The 22,040-nt window shown below is 48.0% G+C and overlaps 1 protein-coding gene across 1 annotated transcript; it reads right to left on the bottom strand.

Annotated features, from left to right (window-relative positions):
- Window positions 1–1,680: 1,680 nt before the first annotated feature.
- LOC119187334 (gamma-secretase subunit Aph-1) lies at window positions 1,681–19,951 on the bottom strand. The gene is made up of 3 exons (XM_075883639.1): window positions 19,853–19,951; window positions 19,506–19,792; window positions 1,681–2,017 (listed from the first exon to the last, which is right to left on the bottom strand). Exons 1-3 carry the CDS (start codon window positions 19,949–19,951, stop codon window positions 1,681–1,683), a joined length of 723 nt encoding a protein of 240 aa, XP_075739754.1.
- Between the last annotated feature and the right edge of the window lie 2,089 nt (window positions 19,952–22,040).

The following is a 22,040-nucleotide window of genomic DNA, read 5'->3' as shown; positions in this document are numbered from 1 at the left end:
GCATACCGTGTCTACCCCTTCGTATTTGGCCCGATATATCTTGGTTCGCAATACTCCCATCCTTCCCTCAAACAGTGGAGAACTACCCCGAGGATTATCATAGATCCTTTCTTCGGCAATTTCTTGCTTAAAAGTTCGATAGATATCTAGTGCAGACTTCTTAATTATGCCCATTCTCCACATGTCAGTCTCCATTTCCTTCACTTTCTTCTTAACCGATAGTTCTTTTTGGTTTGGCCACCTGCTGTTTTCTAAGTATTGATCAGTCAATTTCCTGGTTTGCTTCCTCTATTTTGTATCGACATTCTTCATGCACAAGTAGCTGAAAACCTTCCTAGCCCAACGCTCCTCCCCCATCTCTCTCAATCGCTTCTCAAATTTTATCTTGCTGCTAGCTTAATCCCCTGCCCTCAAATGATGTCCATCTTATATCACCCCGTACTCCTGATTTGGTGTATTCCTGTGAGCTCCTAAAGCAAGCCTACCTATTCCACGTTGCTTAATTTCTAATCTTGCTTGAACTTCTGATCTCATGCACAAGACCACATTGCCGAACGTCACCCCAGGGACCATGACCCTTTTCCATATTCCTCTCACAACATCATACCTCTTGTAATTCCACAGCGCCCTATTTTTCATCACTGCTGCATTCCTGTTACCTTTAGCCGTCATGTATATTTTGTCATCTCTTAGGTACTCAGTCCCATTGCTTATCCATATGCCCAGATATCAGATATTTGTATTTATCTGTTATCTCTAGCGTGACTTCCTGCATCCTAAGCTCACAACCTTCATTATCATTAAAAATCATGACTACTGATTTTCTCTTACTGAATCTGAAATCTAACCTATCTCCCTCATTACCGCAGATGTCCATCTATCTCTGCAAATCTTCCTTGTTTACCAAAACCAAACCAAATCGCAGCGCAGCTTGGCGGGCGAAATGCAAACAAAGGAAAAAGAGAGCGGAAAGCTGGTTGCCAAAGCTTAGGCTAGATAACGCTACGTGTCCGTAAAACGCGTGTTTTCAATTTTTGCGGGAGGTTTGAAATTATCGGAACTCCATGTCCGCTTGGCTATGGGTCCGTAGCGAAAGAGTTCATATGCAACTTCGTTATAAAAAGTTTGAGTGTATTCATACGTGCAAGTTCGGCCGTTGCGATTTTGGTGTAGTATATCAAGCTAACGAAAGAGCCTCGAGAGCACAAAGACATAGCTTAGGCTACTGTGATAGCTCAGTGGTTAGAGCATCGAACGCGTTATTTTAAAGACATAGCTAGCTGGATAAATGGCCATAAAGCACGTGCTTTTAGTTTGCTGAAAAAAAAATGCTTCACGTGAAAAAAAAATCACTGCCATTACCGTTTACCGAGTGTGAAAAATGACAAGCAAAATGGCAAGCTAAATGGCAAGCAAATCATGCAAAGCAAGAACGCACTGCTTTTATATATGGCCTCCAAGACAACCAGTTTAAGGAGATATGGTGCCTGGATGAGGCCGTTTTCTAGCTCTTGAGACACACGCGCGAGCCCGTAAAACCGTTTATTAGGAACTGCCGCGAAATTGAAAAGTTCGAAAGTTGCTAAAGTAGATCGTGAGGAAGGCATCTTGACCTCCAGCAGCAGGCCCAGCTTGAAGTGACTCTCGTGGACGAGCTTTCGCACAGCCGCCTTGCTATGGCTACGCCGTCTGGTGCTCGGAGCTTTCGGGCGAGCTGCTGCCTTGTGCGAGACCCAGTCGGGACCAGGCGCTACCGGCCTGGCCACCGGTTACGACGAAGGCCACGGCGGCCGTCAGGAAGAGGAGGCCCACGATGGCGGCCAGCGGTACGCCGAAGTGTCCGCGCGAGTACATCAGCGTGGCGCCTGAGGCGAACATGTGAGCTACTAGCGGGAAGGTGATCAGCAGCGTGCTCTGAAGGCACAGGGCTTGGAAAGCGACCACGCTCCACAGGGTGTGCAGCACCGTCAGAATGCCCGTGGTCAATGCCGACGCCAGGATGAACGATTCAGGAATGCTGCATAATGGTGAACAAGGAAATAGCCATAGCCGGCTGTGCAAAACTGTTACCATAACTTTCTTTTCTGTAGAGCAGAAAAATTGCCGCGCAGTGTGTGTAATGATGACACGGTAATACGAAAACATTTCGTGAAACATATCCAAGCAGTGTTTGTCTTAAGTGTGTTCAAAATACTTTGGGACTGCATACGTTTCAAGCAGTGTTGCCGAATGTTGGAGAGCAAAAATCGCTAGATTGAAGCGTAATAAGTAGCTAAGCAAACCTAGCAAGGAGTTAAAAAAGTAGCTAAATTATTTTGCCAAGCATTTGTCTGGCATTTTCTCAAGTGCAACAAATTTACTGGTAGCTGTGTTAATTTACAGATTATAAACAAAACTATATGAAATCTTTTCTTGCACGCTACTACGCAGAACACCAATGATCTGAAAGAAAAGTGTTCTCAGTTTGATTCCAATAATTTAAGGCAGGTGGGTTTTCAGAAAAGCGTCCATGCTTCCGCGCTCATCGAAAACGAGCTGTGTATGCACGGATGCACGGAGCTATATATATATATATATATATATATATATATATATATATATATATATATATATATATATATATATATATATATATATATATATATATATATATATATATATATATATATTATGAAGTCTTGGTCTGGATTACCTTTTATTAGGCCCGAGGAACCGGCAGCCGACAGCTACGATGAATGAGCCAAGATGATGATGCTATGCGACAACGATGAGGATGCATGAGCCACACATGATAATGATGGTAATGTACCGGTGAAGAGGATGCGTATACTAAATGCCCACATCAATTCCCCCCACGTGAAAGCGGCCAGCCTGGCCGCGGCAAGTCAAGGGGACAAAGAACGTCGCATGAAGGGCTTCATACGGGAGACATGGACGACCTCTGTAGTTCGATAACGGCGATCTGCTGGGGCTACAAGTGGCGTCACGCGATAATTCACTGGTGAAGTCTCTTCAAGAACGGTGTACGGCCCAATAAACCGAGGCTGAAATTTGTCGCACAAACCAGGTGTGCGAACAGGCGTCAAAAGGAGCACTTCGTCTCCAGGTTGGAAGGATACGTCACGATGCGATTCATCATAAACTAGCTTTCTGTCTTGCTGGCGGGCTTCAGTGTTTATACGAGCTCGTTGGCGGCACTGTGCGAGTCGTGAAACGTATTCCTCTGAAGAGGATGGAGATGAATTCGCTTGGCAGGTAAGGAAGGAGACGTCCAGGAAAGAAGTAGGGGAGCGTCCATAAACTAGGTAAAATGGCGAGTAGCCGGTTGTTCGCTGAATGGCCGTATTGTAGGCGAAAGTGACGAATGGTAGAACAACGTCCCAGTTTTTGTGGTCTGCTTGAATATAGGCGGCGATCATGTCAGCAAGAGTGCGGTGGAATCGCTCAGTGAGGCCGTTAGTCTGGGGATGATAACTAGAGGCAGTCTTGTGAGTTGTGCCGGAGGCCTGAAAAAGTTCGTTCACTAGTTGTGAAAGAAAGGCCCTTCCACGGTCACTGAGCAACACACGTGGAGCACCATGACGCAGTATAATGGCTCGGAGGATGAAATCAGCAATCTCAGAAGCTGAACCTGTAGTAACAGATACCGTCTCGGCGTAGCGCGTCAAATGGTCAATGGCTGTTACTATCCACCGGTTTCCAGCAGCACTGACTGGGAGGGGGCCATAAAGATCGACGCCTACAACTTCGAATGGTGTGGCTGGGCACGGAAGAGGCTGTAGTTTACCGGCGGGAGCAGATGTTGGTAGTTTTCTACATTGGCAGGTAGTGCAGGACCCGACGTACCGAGCTACACTAGTGGTAATGCCTGGCCAATAAAACCGACTTCGAAGGCGATCGTAAGTTTTGTGATAACCAAGGTGACCAGCAGTCGGATGGTCATGAAGTGCCCTGAGGACTTCGGACCGAAGTGATCGGGGTAGAACGGGAACCCAGCGCTGACCATCAGGATGGTAAATTTTGCGGTACAGCACCGAGTTGTCCAGCTTAAATTGCGAGAGTTGGCGACGGAGCCTTGCATTAGGTGGACGGGAACTGCCAGTGAGGTAGTCTATAATACGTCGACAGTATGGGTCAGCCAACTGTCGAGAAGGAAAATCGTGCGGGTCGTCCGAAGGCAGCTGGTTCATAGAGGCGAGAGAAGAAACCACCGTAGACGTGGACTCCGAGGGCATGTTGTGCAAATCGATGGTGGAAACCCCGAGTGGAGTCGCTGGTAGTGGGCAGCGAGAAAGAGCATCGGCGTCACTATGCTTCCTGCCACACTTGTACACGATCTCAAAATCATATTCTTGGAGGCGTAGAATCCAGCGTCCGAGGCGTCCCGACAAGTTCTTGAGTGTCGAAAGCCAACATAGAGCATGGTGGTCGGTCACAATGTGAAATGGCGGCCATGGAGATATGGACGAAATTTCTGTACTGACCAAACGATGGCGAGGCACTCCTGCTCGGTGATCGTGTAGTTCTCGGCTGCGGAGAGGACACGGCTGGCGTATGCAACGACTCGCTCTCGCGAAGAGCTGTCGCGTTGCAGGAGCACGGCTCCTAAACCGCGGCCGCTAGCGTCTGTGTGCAGGAAAGTCTGTGCATCATCGTGAAAATGAGCAAGTACAGGGTCGGTCGTGAGGGCACTCTTCAAGCTGTCGAAAGCCGATTCACTTTCCTGAGACCACTGAAAGGGCATACCGGAAGCAAGTAGCTTATGAAGTGGTGCGGCTATGGAGGCAAAGTTTTGTATGAATCGCCGAAAGTAACAGGCGAGACCAAGGAAACTTCGCAAATCTTTTGGTTTGTCAGGGCGAGGGAAGCGAAGCACTGCAGTAGTTTTATCAGGGTCTGGGTGAATTCCGTCCTTGCTCACAATATGACCGAGTACCTTGATAGATCTGCTGGCGAAATGGCACTTTTTGGTGTTAATTTGAAGACCAGTGCCCGCAAGACAAGTAAGGACCTCGTCCAAGCGTTGCAGATGTTGAGGAAACGTCGATGAAAGACAACAATGTCATCGAGGTAACATAGGCAAGTCTTCCATTTCAGGCCACGCAGCACGGTGTCAATCATGCGCTCAAAAGTTGCGGGCGCATTGCATAGACCGAACGGCATAACATTGAATTCGTATAGGCCGTCCGGGGTTGCAAACGCAGTTTTTTCTTTATCATCTTCGTGCATGGGGATTTGCCACTGGCCGGAACGCAAGTCGAGGCTCGAAAAGAATTCAGCACCCTGTAAGGAATCTAGGGCGTCGTCGATGCGTGGCATGGGGTATACGTCCTTTCTAGTGATCTTATTGAGTGCTCGGTAATCGACACAAAATCGTACGGAACCGTCTTTTTTACGTACCAGAACGACGGGCGACGACCAAGGACTGGTTGAGGTTCGGATTATCTCCCGTTGGAGCATATCGTCTACGTTTTCTTCAATGATTTTTCGTTCAGCTAAAGAGACGCGGTACGGACGGTGGTGCACAATGGATGTTCCGTCGGTCTGAATACGATGTGCTGTAGCAGTTGTCTGGCCCAGGGTGGATGAACGAACGTCAAATGAGTTTGCATGCTTTTCCAACAAATCAAGCAGCTGCTGCTTTTGTGAGTCATTCAAGTCTTTGTTGATGGCTGCTGTAAAGGCCGAGGGAGCAGCATGATCTGCAGGATGGCCTTAGAGGAGACAGGGGTAAGAGGCACAACGCATACAGGCTGCAGATCGGCAACGCAGGCGACAGTAGTGCCCCGTGGTAGTAAAATTTTATCTTGTGTGGTGTTGGTAGCAGCGAGGACAGTTGATCCATTGTTGAAGCGAGCCACACCTGATGCTAGAGTTATGCCTTTATTAAGGCAACATGGTGACGGAGTGGCCAAAATGTCACCAGAGTCGACGTCGTTGGACAAAACTGTCACTAATTGATGTTCGTTTGGTGGTAACTCGATGTCTACTGCAGCGATGAGTCGAAGTGGCCTGTAGGTTTCGTCGTTGAGCAAGTGGTCCGTGTCAGTAAGATGTACGACACGTTGTGCTCAGCAAATAGCCGCAGAAGCAGAGGAAAAAAGTGCCAGCCTAAAATGAGTTCATGGGAGCACGGGGATAGCACAGCAAATTCTATATGATGAAGAATTTCGTCGATTAGTACACGGGCAGTACAGAGAGCGGAAGGGCGAATCATTGTTCCCTGGGCTGTAACCAGTGTCGGTCCATCATAAGGCGTCGTGACTTTTCGAAGACGGGCACACAAATCAGCACGAATAACAGAAAACCCAGCCCCAGTGTCCACCAAAGCATCAACGTCCACTCCCTCAACTGTGACCGCAATCATATTATAGGGGCGCGCTGGAGGAATTGGAGTCCTGTGTTGGAATGCAGTTTGTCCTCGAAAAACTGCATCGCTTAGTTTTCCGGACGCCGATCAGAAGTAAGGGAAGCAGGCTGAAGAGGAGAAGAAGAGCGCCGGTAAGGCGACGGTGAACGGCGTCGGGTTGATCGGTGACTACTGCGCAGTTCACCCGATGCTGGCAGAGATGGAAACCGACGCGGCGGTGACGAATAACGGCGACCCTGGTACAAGGCTCCTGCGGTATAGTCCCGTTCGCGTATGTCGTACCCTCGGCGCTCGTCTTGCTGGCGCTTGCGGCAAAAGCGTGCAATGTGACCACGATAGCCGCAATAATAGCACGTAGGCCGAGTCGATCGATGATGAGGGTAGTAGCTTGCGCTAACTGCACCAGGAGAGAGAGAAGTCAGAGGGACAGGTGACGGCTCACGCGGTGGTGATGAAAAGCTTGTGGGAAAGCTTGTGGGACGTGCGGCAGCAACCGACGCGTACGTTCGTGGCGGGGACGTCGAGCTGATGGTGCCTGGTGGTGCGGCGGCGGTGTGCGGGAACGATGGTAGAGTACGAGAGACAATGGGCTGCAGGTTGGCCATGTGGGTCATGGACGTGAGCTCTTCCCTGATGACATCCCGCAATGACGTTGAAGAGGACTGAACGGGACACACTGAAGGTAGTGTGAATCCCATTGATTCTAATTCTTCACGTATAATCGCCCTTATCGTGTCTCGCAGGTTTGGATCAGTCGTAATACGGGCCGCGTCACTGTCTGATTGTAGGCGCATAGATTCGAGTTCTTCGAGGCGCTGACAGGTTGTCGCAACGTCAGCAACGGTAGCCGGATTTTGGATCACTAGGGCGTTGAATGCGACGGGTGCAATCCCCTTAAGAAGCTGGCGCACCTTGTCTGATTCTGTCATTGGTGTGTCAACCCGGCGGCAAAGTGAAAGAACATCCTCGATGTAGACTGTGTACGACTCCCCGATGTGCTGTTTCCGAGTCGCGAGAGCTTTCTTTGCGAGAGCCGAACGAACAGCCGGTGTGCCAAAGACATGGCGAAGCTGATCTTTGAAGGCTGACCAGTCGGGGATGTCGATGAAGTGGTTGAGGAACCACGTCTTCGCGACACCCGTGAGGTAGAATGACACGTGAGCGAGTTTGTAGGCGTTATCCCACCGATTAGCAGCGCCGACACGTTCGAAATCATCCAGCCATTCTTCCACATCTTCCCCGCGCATACCAGCGAAGGGATAGGGCTTACGCTGGAGGCTGTTGATGACGTGAGAAGGCGCGGCACGCAGTGGTTGAGTGGGAACGGCTGCAGCACCGGCCTCATCTTGGTGCGACATATTTCCGGACACCTGGCCCAAGCGGCGACCTGAACGTAGCTCCAGGGGGTAGAGTGGTCGAGAGGATGACGAGGGATCTAACAGCACTCTCCACCACGTATGAAGTCTTGGTCTGGATTACCTTTTATTAGGCCCGAGGAACCGGCAGCCGACAGCTACGATGAATGAGCCAAGATGATGATGCTATGCGACAACGATGAGGATGCATGAGCCACACATGATAATGATGATAATGTACAGGTGAAGAGGATGCGTATACTAAATGCCCACAATATATATATATATATATATATATATATATATATATATATATATATATATATATATATATATATATATATGTTTGAACGTTCCGACAAGGCAGGCCTGTCTTCGTTCCTGGACAAAGGAACGTTGGAAGAAACACACATTTTTGCACGTTCATCCGTCGTTCCTTAACGACGCATGCAAAGCACTGGGTCTGCAGAAACACTTCTTTCTATATGATTGATATGTGGGGTTTAACGTCCCAAAACCACCATATGATTATGAGAGACGCCGTAGTGGAGGGCTCCGGAACTTCCATATATATATATATATATATATATATATATATATATATATATATATATATATATATATATATATATATATATATATATATATGTATGTATTGTAACAGACTAGAAAAAGGTAGAGAAGAGAAGCAGAGGAAGACGAAGAGTCTTTGCACGATCGCAGTGTGCTGCCGCAAACGACCATCGTTCACCTCCTGTAAATAAAACCATCTTATCACAGCTCGCTGTTACAGTTGTGGTGGACGTGCTGGGTAATCGACACCCGAAGACGGAAGGTGAACCGCAAGTTCTTCGACGGAGCCGTCGCATTGCTGGACTTCCACCGAATCCATCTGGTCTGGACATGTCCCACAACGCAAATGAACATCGACCCTTTCGACTTCTGCGTCGACCAGTTCGGCTCCACAACTGAGAGATGCTCGTCCCTTTGCCGGCAGACCAGATGAAGACGTCGAGGCCTGGCTCATCCATTAAAAACGGGTGAGCGCCGCAAACAGATGGGATGCCGCTTCTCAGCTTTTGTACGTCGCGTTCTTTTTGACGGATACTGCATTAATGTGGTACGAGAATCGGGAGGAAACGCTAACGACGTGGGACAGATTTGTTTTTGAAATCAAAGAGCGTTTCGGTGACCCAACAACGATAAAGAAAAGAGCAGAAGAGACGCTAATACAACGCGCTCAACTGCCAGGTGAAACTTGCACGACCTACATTGAGGAAGTCATAAAGCTATGTAGGACCATTGACTCCGGAATGTCTGAGGAAGACAAAGTCGGGCACATTCTAAAAGGAATCGCCGAGGATGTTTACAGTTTCCTCATCGCGAAAGACACCTTGACATCTGTCACCGATGTCATTCGTCATTGCCGCAATTTTGAGCAACTAAAGACGAGGCGCATCACGCCAAAGTTCGGCAGGCTACCCAATGTGACGACCATCGCGAGCATAGACAGCAACCAGGCGCTTGATCTTGCAACAACAATCCGGCAGATAGTACGTGAAGAACTCGGCCTGTACGCGCCAGTGGCATACCACCCAAGCACTCATCCCCCCTATCAGCCGCCAGAGTTCGAGCGAAACGTTGCTTCCTTCTCCTCGCACCAAGTGGCGGAGGGCTTTGAGGATTCTGATGCCACACCTCAGTATCAGCCACGTCTATACGATAGAGGCCCTGCCTATGACGCACGATCACGACGAGCACAGCCCCATTCTTATACTCAGGGCTCTCAGCCAGACTACGCTCCGCTGTGGCAAGGACAGTACCAACCCTACGACCAACCCTACTACGAATACAATGAATTCCAGAGAGTGGCAGAAACCCGTTCTTCGCGTGATAACGAACTTCCTCGCCGACAGCAGCGGCCCAGGATTCGTCCCATTGAATATAGTATAAACCGTGACCCTCCCGTGTGCTACAACTGTGGTTTCAGTGGGCATATTGCTCGGTATTGCCGCCAACAACGCCGCCAATCACGAAGGACACCAGCCATGTCTTCGCCACCAAGACCCGGTGCTTCATATGACCTGCGGACAACCGACTTGTTTCCAAGGGACCGTTTTTCGCGCGAGACCAGACGCAGTGATTCGCCAGCATCCAAGCGGAGTTTGACACCACCATCCAACCGTTCTCGTCGCTCGCCGTCTCCTCTGCGTCGTTCTTCTCCGCCGCCGGGAAACTAGCATCCGCGGCCAATGGAGGTGAGGTCGCCGGACGGTCTTTTCAAGATATACCTCTGCCTATTGTTATGATCAAAAACAAAGTGAATGTGTTGATTGATGGAATAGCGACGATGGCGTTAGTTGACACTGGGGCGACTGTGTCTGTGATGAGCCTCGCCTTCAGAAACCGCTTAGGTCGCAAAGTTATGTTTTCATGGGACGATACAATCACCTTTCGTGGTGTAGGCGGCGAGTGGATTAATCCTCTTGGTGTATGTGCTGTCAGTGTTTCATTGGCTGGAAAAGTATTTGTATCAGAATTTCTGGTTCTATCTCGTTGTTCGCACGATGTCATTCTTGGTATCGATTTCCTGGAGCAATGCGGTGCTTCCGTTGACTGTGGTAGTGGGCAAATATCACTAAACAATTTGTTTATACCGTCGCTTTCCGAAGAAGACTACCGTGGCGAAGACAGGGACACACTTAGTGTGATTGATGAAGTGATAGCACCATCTTGGTGCTTGACACCCGTTCGAGTCTCTTCCACAGCGGTTGATGATGCTTGTGTTGACCTCGTAGTGGGACCTCTACGCAAGAACTGTTTTAAAAAGACATACTTGTGCCTTGTTCTGTGGTGTGCATGACAAAAGGAGTAGCAACATTGTGGGCGCTGAACTGTTCTGCCACGCCAGTTGTGCTTCCTCGCGGGATGAAGATAGCTCTCTTTGATGAAGCCTCATGCAACTCGATAGCAGCAATAGCTACGGACCTCCCCACCTCTTCCTCTACTTGTGAAATTCGCCATAATGAAGATCTAATGCTCACTATGCTCAGCAAGACTCTCAGTATGACGAAACGGCAAGCGCTGGTGCAGGTCCTTTCCCGGCATGTTGCTGCTTTCGACTTCAAACATAGAGATGCACCCCTTCAGTTACCCTCGTCCCGCGCTCGTCACAGAATAGACACTGGCTCTGCACACCCCATCCGACAAAATCCCTACCGAGTGTCATCCTCTGAGCGCAAAGTTATCGCCGAACAAGTAAAGGACATGCTGAACAAAGGGGTCGTGCAAGAGTCGTCCAGCCCGTGGGCAGCCCCGGTAATTCTTGTCAAGAAAAAGGATAGTTGCTGGAGATTCTGCGTAGATTACAGGCGTCTAAACACTGTGACGAAGAAAGATGTATATCCCTTACCACGGATTGATGACGTCATAGATTGCTTACATGCCGCTTCCTATTTTTCAACGCTTGATTTGTGGTCAGGTTATTGGCAAATACCTATGGAACCCGGCGACAAAGAAAAGACTGCTTTCATAACTCCGGATGGCTTATTTGAATTTAATGTCATGCCTTTTGGCCTTTGTAATGCTCCAGCCACCTTTGAAAGATTTATGGACACAGTATTACGTGGTCTAAAATGGGAGATATGCATGTGCTACCTTGACGATGTTGTGATCTTTGGCCGTACGTTTGAGGAACATAACAACCGTCTCAGTCTTGTTCTCGACTGCATCAAAAAAGCCGGGCTGGTTCTGAATTCTAAAAAATGTCGCTTTGGAGAACGTCAAACTCTCGTGCTGGGGCACTTGGTCGACAAGGATGGCGTCAGACCCGATCCTCGCAAGATAAAAGCAGTGAGCTCTTTTAAATCACCGCAGTCCGCACGAGACCTTCGCTCATTTGTCGGCCTATGCTCATATTTTTGTCGTTTTGTTCCACGATTCGCGGAGATCGTGTATCCGCTGACAAACGTCTTGCGACAGGATGCAACCTTCAACTGGATGCCAGAGTGTGACGCCGCATTCTCACAACTTAAGTTTGTACTAACGTGAGCACCACTGTTGCGTCACTTCGATCCATCTTGCCCGACTGAGGTCCACATGGACGCTAGTGGTATCGGTGTAGGCGCGGTGCTTGTACAACGTCACAATGGCCCAGAGCATGTCGTGGCATATGCCAGCCGTTGCCTGAGCAAATCAGAACGCAATTACACAGTTACGGAACAGGAATGTCTGGCAGCTGTTTTCGCTGTACAGAAGTTTTGTTGTTATCTTTACGGGAGGCCATTTAAGATGATTACCGATCACCATTCGTTATGCTGGCTGGTTAGTTTGCGTGACCCATCTGGCCGCCTCGCACGTTGGGCGCTGCGACTTCAGGAATATGACTTTACGGTGTCGTACAAGAGTGCCCGTCGTCACGCTGACGCAGACTGCCTCTCCCGGATTCCTCTTGCGACTACTGACTGCGATAATGAGAATTTTGACGACTGCCTTGCTGCTGTTACAAGCACGTTCCCCAACGCGGCTGATTTCCAGAGAGAACAAAGCAACTATCTCAACTTGGATCTTCTTTTTGCCGCCGCACGTGCCTCCCAACACAGCGGTCGCTTTACTGTCCGAGACAAGTTGCTCTATAAAACTGACTACACCAGACCTGGAGCACGTTTTCTTCTAGTTGTCCCCGAGAGCCTTCGCTCCGATGTTGTGCGTGCCATGCATGACAATGCGACGTCCGGTCACTTCGGCTTTATTAGAACGCTGAACCGCACGCAGGAACGCTTTTACTGGCCCAAGATGTACGAAACGACGAAGCGTTACGCCGCTAGCTGCGAGACGTGCCAACGTCACAAGCGCCCGGCCACCGCTACACCAGGTCCCCTTCAGCCGTTAACACCACCCAGCACACCTTTTGAAGAAGTGGGAATTGACATTATGAGTCCATTTCCGTTATCTAACAATAAGAAGCGTTGGATAATCGTCTGCGTAGATCATCTTACGCGGTATGCCGAAACCGCAGCTATTCCCTCTTCTACCGCTGCATCCGTGGTGGACTTCTTGCTTCACTCCATGGTCCTTCGCCATGGCCCACCGCGTGCTATTATCAGCGACCGTGGCCGCCAGTTCACTGCCGATGCCGTTGAAGAATTACTACGCATGTGCACGACACAGTTCCGTCATTCCACACCGTATCACCCGCAGACGAATGGCCTCGTTGAACGGACAAACAGAACGCTGACCAACATGCTTGCCATGTACGTTTCTTCCAATCACAAGAACTGGGATGAAGTGCTGCCTTTTGTCACTTACGCGTACAACACGGCAAAGCATGAAACAACCAACTTCAGCCCATTTTATCTGTTGTACGCCAGGTTGCCCCTAAGCCCTCTAGACACTTTCCTACCCTTCATTCTACACAATGACGACTCTGTATCAAACACCCTGTGCATCGCGGAAGAAGCCCGTCGAATCGCTCGTCTTCGTACTCTGGCCTCTCAACGTCGTTCGAAGGAACGATACGACGACCGTCACGAACCGGTTTTATTCGAAAAAAGTGACTTGGTGTTACTTTGGACACCGCAACGCAAGCGTGGATTGTGTCAAAAGCTTCTGTCACGATTTTCAGGCCCATTTGTAGTTTTGCAGCGTCTAAGCCAGCTCACTTACGTAATAGCTCGTCTTTTGTCCAATGGTCGACGATCGAGCAGAACGCAGCTCACTCACGTTGCTCGCCTGAAACGTTTCTACCCTCCTTGTGCATCATAACTCGCCCTACGGGCTTCGTCTGCTTGCGGGTGAATGTAACAGACTAGAAAAAGGTAGAGAAGAGAAGCAGAGGAAGACGAAGAGTCTTGGCACGATCGCAGTGTGCTGCCGCAAACGACCATCGTTCACTTCCTGTAAATAAAACCATCTTATCACAGCTCACTGTAACAATATATATATATATATATATATATATATATATATATATATATATATATATATATATATATATATATATATATATATATATATATATATATATATATATATATCGTCTTTGTTTTCGGATAATTACCATTAAGGAGATAAGGAGAAAACTGCAAAACGACAATAGGACAACGTGCTGGAGGAGCAAGGGATCATTTTTTTTGTTTTAATTAGTGAATTACGGATGTGTCCGGAAGTCAAAGTGCATGCAAGGTGCACGCAGGTGAAGCAACACCAAGGTCATGCTTTTACGGGAATATGGACGCTCACTTCATCACCGTGTAGATTTTTCAACATGAAAGTGTTTTACGCCGTGGTCCACCACGGCTCCGCTGACTTACTCACGGAACTACATCGAAAAATATGTATTAAAAGACTGCAAGGAAAAAATCGGGAGGCAAGCATTCGTCGCGCGGAATTGAACCAGCACCATTTCGATTTTCAGCGCGTGATGCTAACCACAGTATACGCGACTAAGCGTACTTTGAGTACGCTTCGTGCTTTGCTAACGGGAAGCGATTTATGTTCACCATACACCGTTTGGAAGTCCTCGGAGCTTCGAAACTTTGGTGCGTTCTTGTTATGAGTGGCAAGATGGCGGGACGAGCTCACGTTGGCTAAAGCCACCGTGGCTAAAGCCCAAGATATCTTTAGCGTTGGCTCCTCCACGAAGCGTGGTCTCTCCTGCGCGCGAGCTTATCATATTCGTAATTTGGGAGAGGAGGAAGGTCACTTCGCGTGCTGTCGCGACCAAGTTTATGAAAGGAGCACACTGCTGACACACGACCTTTTCAAGTAACCATGGAATGAATTCACTGGAAGAGATGATTGCCTCACGAAATCAACGCTGCAAAAATTTTAAGAATCCGTCCAGTGCGAGTGGTGTTACAAAGGTTTGTCGCATGCCGCATTTGCCTTCTCTCCTCTCGACCCGTCGAACGCGCTGGACGCTAAGCAGGGAGGGATGGCAGGGCCACAGAAAAACGTCACGCGCGCATCGCGACCTTGAGCGCTTCTAAATGCGAAGCATTTCTTAAGGAGCTTCGGTGACTTTGAGCGTATCTATCTATCTATCTATCTATCTATCTATCTATCTATCTATCTATCTATCTATCTATCTATCTATCTATCTATCTATCTATCTATCTATCTATCTATCTATCTATCTATCTATCTATCTATCTATCTATCTATCTATCTATCTATCTATCTATCTATCTATCTATCTATCTATCTATCTATCTGTCTATCTATCTATCTATCTATCTATCTATCTATCTATCTATCTATCTATCTATCTATCTATCTATCTATCTATCTATCTATCTATCTATCTATCTATCTATCTATCTATCTATCTATCTATCTATCTATCTATCTATCTATCTATCTATCTATCTATCTATCTATCTATCTATTTATGGATCGATCTAGCCGCTTACATTTGGGTGCTCTCGTGGTCACCCCCTTAACTTGGCATGAACTAAATAAGCATGGGAGGGTAAAATGGTTTGACGAATATGACGTGCTGGTAAAAACATGAACAATGTCACAATCCCGCCGCGTACGTCATCAAACACTTCTCGCCAGACAGAGGCACATACCCACGGGTGGGTATATGCCATTGGTATGCGGGTACGTGCCACAGGTGATAGACAGTGCCTACCTAGGAACAACGAGAACTCACATGGGCAATTTTAATGTGCGAGCGTTAAGAAATACTCGACATTGGTAGCGTCGACCCGACGAATGCAAAGAATAAATGTCAGGGTCTCAGCTGGAATCCAACCTAAGCATTCTGCGTGGCAATTAAGCATTTTACTACAGAGCTACGCCAGGTCTCAAAACAATACTTTTCAAATAGACGCTAATCTTTGTGAAAAGCCAATAGTGGTTACAGTGCTGCCTACCCAATTTTATAAACATTACTAATGTACTCCTTTGATAGAGTCATCACGTCGGGTTAACGCCAATTGTGGTTATTTGCCATATGCTGAAGTTCATTTATGTAGTAGTGTCCAGGGCCAGCATCTTCGCGAACATCTGCGCTTCATATCAGCTTCTGATGTTGCTAATACGCATATTCCAGTTGGCATCGTTACGCAAGTGCAAAGATCTGGTTATATAAACACCTGCAACTCTTCAAGTTATGTCTGTGCGTGCAACATTTGTACGCATACCTAGCGTCATTTTATGACGCGTCGCACAATACATAATTGCAACACAGTCACCTTCCCTCCACATACTTCGCATAGCGTCGATTCCCAGGTACGTGGGATCTGCTGATTTTTAGTATTTTTTTTTCTTCGAATGCGCGGTTTCTTCAGTGTGATCGCGTGCGCACGCGTGTACAAGTAGCGGCCTCCCGCGGCCATATTTGTAACGAGTGAGCGCGCCAAGTTCAAATCAGCCAGTGGCTCATGATGGGCTTACTACGTGTGATTTTTCGGCATATTGCGTGGTTTGTCGAGACAAGAGACAACATTTTTTTGCTTACTTTGATAGTTTATTGTGAATTCTAGGTCGAGTCTTGCACTCGAATATTGGGCTCACGTGTTGTAGGGAGCGTTTACTACTGATCGGCAGCGTTTTCTGACCATGCTCAAAAAGTGTTGCAGGGCCCCTTTAACGGTCACTCTACTATGGAAAAGCTGTTAGCCGTCCCGTCGGCCTCACACTTGATGAGGCCCTGTTAACAAAAATTACGCCGTGAACGAGCTCACGACGTCGAATAAGATGCGTTTGCCCGCAGGAAAAGAAAGGCTGCGTTTTTAGATAAAGTGGTTAAGGATTTAGATAACTTGATTCTCTACCATGGGAGAGCATATAGCCATAGAGTAACATAGATATAGCCATCCCGTAACAAGGATTCCATGGGACGAGCGTGTGTTTAGAAACAGTGTTCAACGATTTTGAGTACTTGGTACTCTACTATGGGAGAGCAGGAAGCCGTCCCACTATACATAAAAGATCTCATGCGGCTGTGTGTGTAGAAAACAGTGGGTAACGACTTGGAGTACTAGAGGTACTCTACTATGGGAGAGCTTAAAGCCGTCCCGTTGGCAGCTCTGTGTGTTTAGATAGAGTTGATAACGATTTAGAGCACGAAGTACTCTACTATGGGAGAGCATAAGCCGTCCCGTTAAGAGGATGTGTTCTGAAGAATTGGTTAACGATTTAGAGTACTCAGTACTCTACTATGGGAGAGCTGAGAGCCGTCCCTTGAAAACGAAGCCTCACAACCGCGGTACTGAGGCTCACATTTAATTACACAATTTAGTACATTGGCATGATACGTGGAGTGCCGGACGACGATGAAGCTGTGGAAATTCGGCCCCATAGTGTGTGCCGGTGACATGCTTATTTGTACGCGCAGTTTTCCAATGATTGGTGGTCTCTTCATCATGTGCTTGTCGAGAATAGATCGTTGCTGATATCTCTATCTGACCTTTTATTGAGGTCGCTTGTCATTCCATGGTGCCACGTTTTCTTGAATATGGCCGCGTGACCTTCGTTGTTGAATGTGTTAATAATGAAAGTGTCACGCTGGGTGAAACCGGCATGAGGAAGGCAAAAACCATAGCATATTCACGGAATGAATGATGATGAGTGGGCGAAGCATCCGTCAGTCCGCCCGTGCTTTCGTCCGTCTTGCTTCTGTCCATAAGTGCGTCCGTCCTTGCTTGCGTCCGTGCCACCTTCCGTGTATCCGTCCATAGTGCGTTCGTCCCTCCGTCCGTGCAACCGTCCGTGCAACCGTCCGTGCGTTCATTCGTCCGTTTGCGCGTCCGTCCGTCCGTGATGACATAGAAACATAAAAACCGTAATGACATAGAAAGAAAAAAAAACGAAAAAAAAACACACTGTTCAACGCAGAGATGCGGTTTAGTTGATGAGATTACAGCCTGTGGGTTTTAGCAAGCGCAGCGGAATAAAAGAAAATAATCAGACTTGTACACAGGACGGGCGCTAGATATCAAACAGAAGTTTACTGACACTGTGGGCTTTGCGAACATCTGTATATTTTTCATCGCGTTATATCAGTAAACTTACATTGGAAGTATAGCACTCGTCCTGTTTACGTGTCCTTTGTTGTCATGCTTGTTCCGCTCCGTTTGCAAAAATGCACAAGAAAAGCACCCCTGCAAAGTGGCGTCGTTGCAGGGCTTGACGTCCCCGCATGGGAAGCCTAAGCCCGGCCACCTGGTAAATTTGCTGGTTTCTGTCAGTAAAGATCATTCCTCCCTAATATGTCAGACACGCACATTCCAAGCATCGCTTAATTGCCTTCATTCTCCCGATAGGGGAAGAGATTCCCGAATTTATTTTAAATAGGAAAATTCGGATCGGCTACGTCGGTTAAGTGGCACACGCCGCACATGCTGCAAACATGGGTTGTTAAGCACGACATCCATTGGATACTCATCGGCAAACAAGTAAGGTCCTATCAATCAAGCCTGCGTTGCGGTGGTTCGTGCTTGCACAGCGTGCGCCGCGCATGTGTGGATGCCATGTGCAATGCTGCGGCTCGTCACGGGTTATCTGTTCCACAAGCTGCCGCGAAGGCAGCGCCACGTATCGGCGTCACTTCCTCGTGATACGGGATAAAGTAGGGACGCCTAATGACAAAGAGACTGTAATCACGAATTATTTTTCCAGTAGGGAAGTTGTATTGTACACGCAATTTGTACATAAACAAACGAAACAACGAAAACAAGTAAGAACAGTACGAATCTTACAAATTAGCGCTAAAGGACAGTAGGCGCAGTATAAATTATTTCTGCAGGGCAGCACTATGGAAGTGCCGCTTGTTTGCGACCTTGAAAGGCAATTGAAAAAAAAGTTCAATCTATTCAAATTGCAAGAAGGATGCTTAATTATGTAACTATAATTGACGATATTTCTACTTCAACTAGTATCTAGTCACCTGTTCTGGCCAGTATAATTCTACTTAAGCGTTCTGTTTTTGTTTTACATCTTGCATTGCTTTTCTTATATTCGAAAGACGTTACGAAAGAGCTGGTCTTCTATTTTCTGGACCAGCAATGAGGTTACCACTTTGGACACGTACACGTGGTGGTATATTCTAGCTATCGTACAGATGACGTCTCGCAAAAATGCACGCACACGCATCGCATGAAATTCCAGAATTTCCAACCAGCACGTGCCTTATTTTTCGGAGGATGGAAAACGACTGACGTCAAGCAGACATCTCATCAAACTAACGAGGGGTTGGATCTTTTGTCCTTCCGTCTTCAGAGTCTATATGCGCTATATGACTCTTGGAAACTGATCCCCGCTCACTGTCGCCAAGCCTTTCGAGGCGTTACTGCATCTATGACAGTTTTTAGAGATGCCAACGTCAAGGTAATCTAGCCGCTCTGCTCTCGACTTTTAGCGAATCAAAAATTAATATGACGTGGTATGTATGTACTTTTCCAGTGAGCCTTCCTTTCATTCTTTTTATGACCAGAACTCAAAATTGTCGCATAGATCTCCGTTTTAGGATTGTACCTTCCTCCTCCATTCTTCCTTGCGTATATCAGCGCTCTGTCTTGCAAGGATAGATAATCTAGGCAAGTTGATACGGTTATCATCTTACAACATCAGCAACGCGCTCAATGACTAAGACAAAAGCTAGTGTAGGAACGGAAACGGTTGTGTTTCACGCGAGTCTACGCGCATGCCTAATGTTTATATGAGCCCACTTGTCACTGCGACGAAGTGCATCAGGGCATGTGAATCCGCAGTGACCATCGAGGCGAATCGCGATGGGAAACCGTGTCGTGTGGAGCTACCATGAGACGTACCTCTTGGTGGTACCCGCGACACCGGGAGGAACTCCCGCATCGGCAATGTCCGCCAGCGGGTTGAGCAGTGAGCAGGCTCCACTGGCGACGCCGAAGCCGAGGCCCGAAGCGTACGCCAGCGCAGCCCTGCTCCGAGCCAGTTGCGCATCTCCGGCGAGCGCAGCCAACTTGAGCGAGTGGTCTGCCTTGCGCAGCGCCTGTAGGGTGGCGAGTCGGGCGCCCTCTTGGAAGAGCACGGCGATGGCCACGACCACGTCCAGGGATGAGCCGAGCGGCGAGAGCACGAACTAGGCGAGCGAGGACAGCAGCAGCGACAGTATCCAGCTGAAGGAAGACAGGAGCAGCACCACGACTCGGCTCGGGTGTCGCGCGATGGTCAGCGCGAACATGGACAGCGCTGTTCCGAAGCCCATCAGGCCGTATCCCAGGCTTTCACTCACGGTCATGATCGATGCACGGCTTTTTTTCCGGCTGGCTCTGGAGACATCTTGACGTTCTTGTTCTGGTTGACGTATTAACTGTGACACATAACCACTGTGTGGGATTGGCTAAGAATTAAGTGGTTTTATTCAATAGTATGAGGTTTTAGAATAATTTAAGGACATATGCCAGTCATCACGTCATTGTGTAGGATGTAGTCCAGGTATTCTCGCAGTAATGTTTGGTCAGAAGCGTTAGTAATGATACGATAAATAACAGTCGTCGGCAAGCGTGAATGCGGAAATTTGAAGATACATGCAAAGGTATACATTGTTAATGTGAATTAGATATAGAGGACTAAGGGCAGAACCTTGTGGCACGTCTAGAGTCCAGTATCACTCTGGAACAAGGTCTTAAATTTCTCTTCTTGCCCTCTTAGCACTAACCCATTGATCGTCTTTTTGCGTACCAGTTTCTATATAGGGACTTCGTTTATGGTCACTACAGTCGTAACTTGCCAAGAACTGTACATCCTCCACGGTGCCCAGATGTGGGCTTGCTCTTTGTTAGTCACTGTCACACAACCAGCAAAAGCCAGGCACGTACAAAGATGTATGCAAGGTGAACTGCAACACTTTTTCAAGTAACCCTCAACCAATCAATTTTTGCCGGAAACCAATGGCGCTTGCGAGACCTGTCAAGTCTTAGCCGACCCCTACGATTTCGTCGCTTCGTGCCCCGTCAGCCTACCCCCTTTTTCATCCCCCTTCCCCATCCCAACTAGACAGGCTTGGGAGGAGTACCTGCGGGGCTGCTTCACCTTGGATGTAGGGTGCCTCGATGCTCTGGGTGCGTGTATCGAGGTACCTTACTTGGATGCTCGACGCTCCTTAGTGAAGCGCGCCTGGGCAGTGGCCACCTATATATATATGTTGGCGTCCCGCAATAGGGTCTGGCCGCTCAAGCATGCAGTTGAGCAACCCTGTGGTTACTCTTTATAAAGAAAGGTTTATCCTACCACCATGAACGGCTTCAAAAAATGGTAAAAAGTTTAGAGTACGAGCAGAATTGGAGATGCATCGCGCGCTGTATACAATAGCTTTCGCTCTTCTCTGGTACCGACAAACACTCTGGAAGCTAAGTAGGGAGGAATGGCACGGGTAAAAGATACGTCACGCACGTGTCATGACTTTGAGCACTTTTAAGGACTAAGCACCTTACGGAGGCCGTTGTGCGTTGTCCATTGTATCCGTTATACGCCATGACTATCAAGGATAAGTGCGTTAGCTCATGCAAGGCACCTGATAACGATGACACTTAAAACTCGTGTGGATGTTGCGGTGCGAATGCGTATAAAAGCGCGTTCCAGACCACGGAGCATTTCTTTTTTGTCAAGGATGAAGACGGACGTAAGGCGCGGGAAGCGGCGACTCAAGAGCAACGCCGACGACAAACTGCTCCGAAGGTGAGGGCCTGAAAAGCAGCGCAAAACGACAAAAACGCCAAGCGGAGTTGAGGGTGCGGGATGCAGCAGCTCAACGGCATTGCCGACTGGCTTGTGCAATATGTGACGTCTCAATGCGCTGTATGATGCATTTCGTTGACTGGGAACAACCAACAGCCACACGTAGAACGCACAGAGACCTCGCATTTGCCAAGTTCAGGCTGCATTCGACGGAACAATCATTGGCTCTGCATTTCGCGGACCGCGTGGCAATAATAATGAATGCAAAACGAAATCCTCTGCTCGAGACGACACTCTATTTATGACTAATAAACATTGTATATAACTCTCGAGCTTGTCCTGCGCCCGGGCAACTCCTTCGGGTTCCACGAAGGCAAAACGGAATCCACTACTCAAGATGGCATACTATTCATGAATAATAAACATTGTATATAAGTGCGCTCGTCCTGCACCCGGGACGAGCGCACTTATTTTGGGAGTCACTCACTATTGCTCTAGCGTTTGAACTAGCCTGTGCCAAACATTGTATATACCTGTACACCACTCTGTCACTCGTACACATGCGTGAGTGGTTGTTGGCACGAATTTACGGTGACAACGAACGATCCTACTGCTTCGCCCACTCGTCGTCATTCACTTCGTAGATAGGC

This window comes from Rhipicephalus microplus, unplaced genomic scaffold (genome assembly GCF_043290135.1).
Source record: "Rhipicephalus microplus isolate Deutch F79 unplaced genomic scaffold, USDA_Rmic scaffold_18, whole genome shotgun sequence".
Taxonomy (NCBI): domain Eukaryota; kingdom Metazoa; phylum Arthropoda; class Arachnida; order Ixodida; family Ixodidae; genus Rhipicephalus; species Rhipicephalus microplus.
The sequence above is the reverse complement of the archived record's forward strand: the minus strand, read 5'-3'. Positions and strand labels throughout refer to the sequence as shown.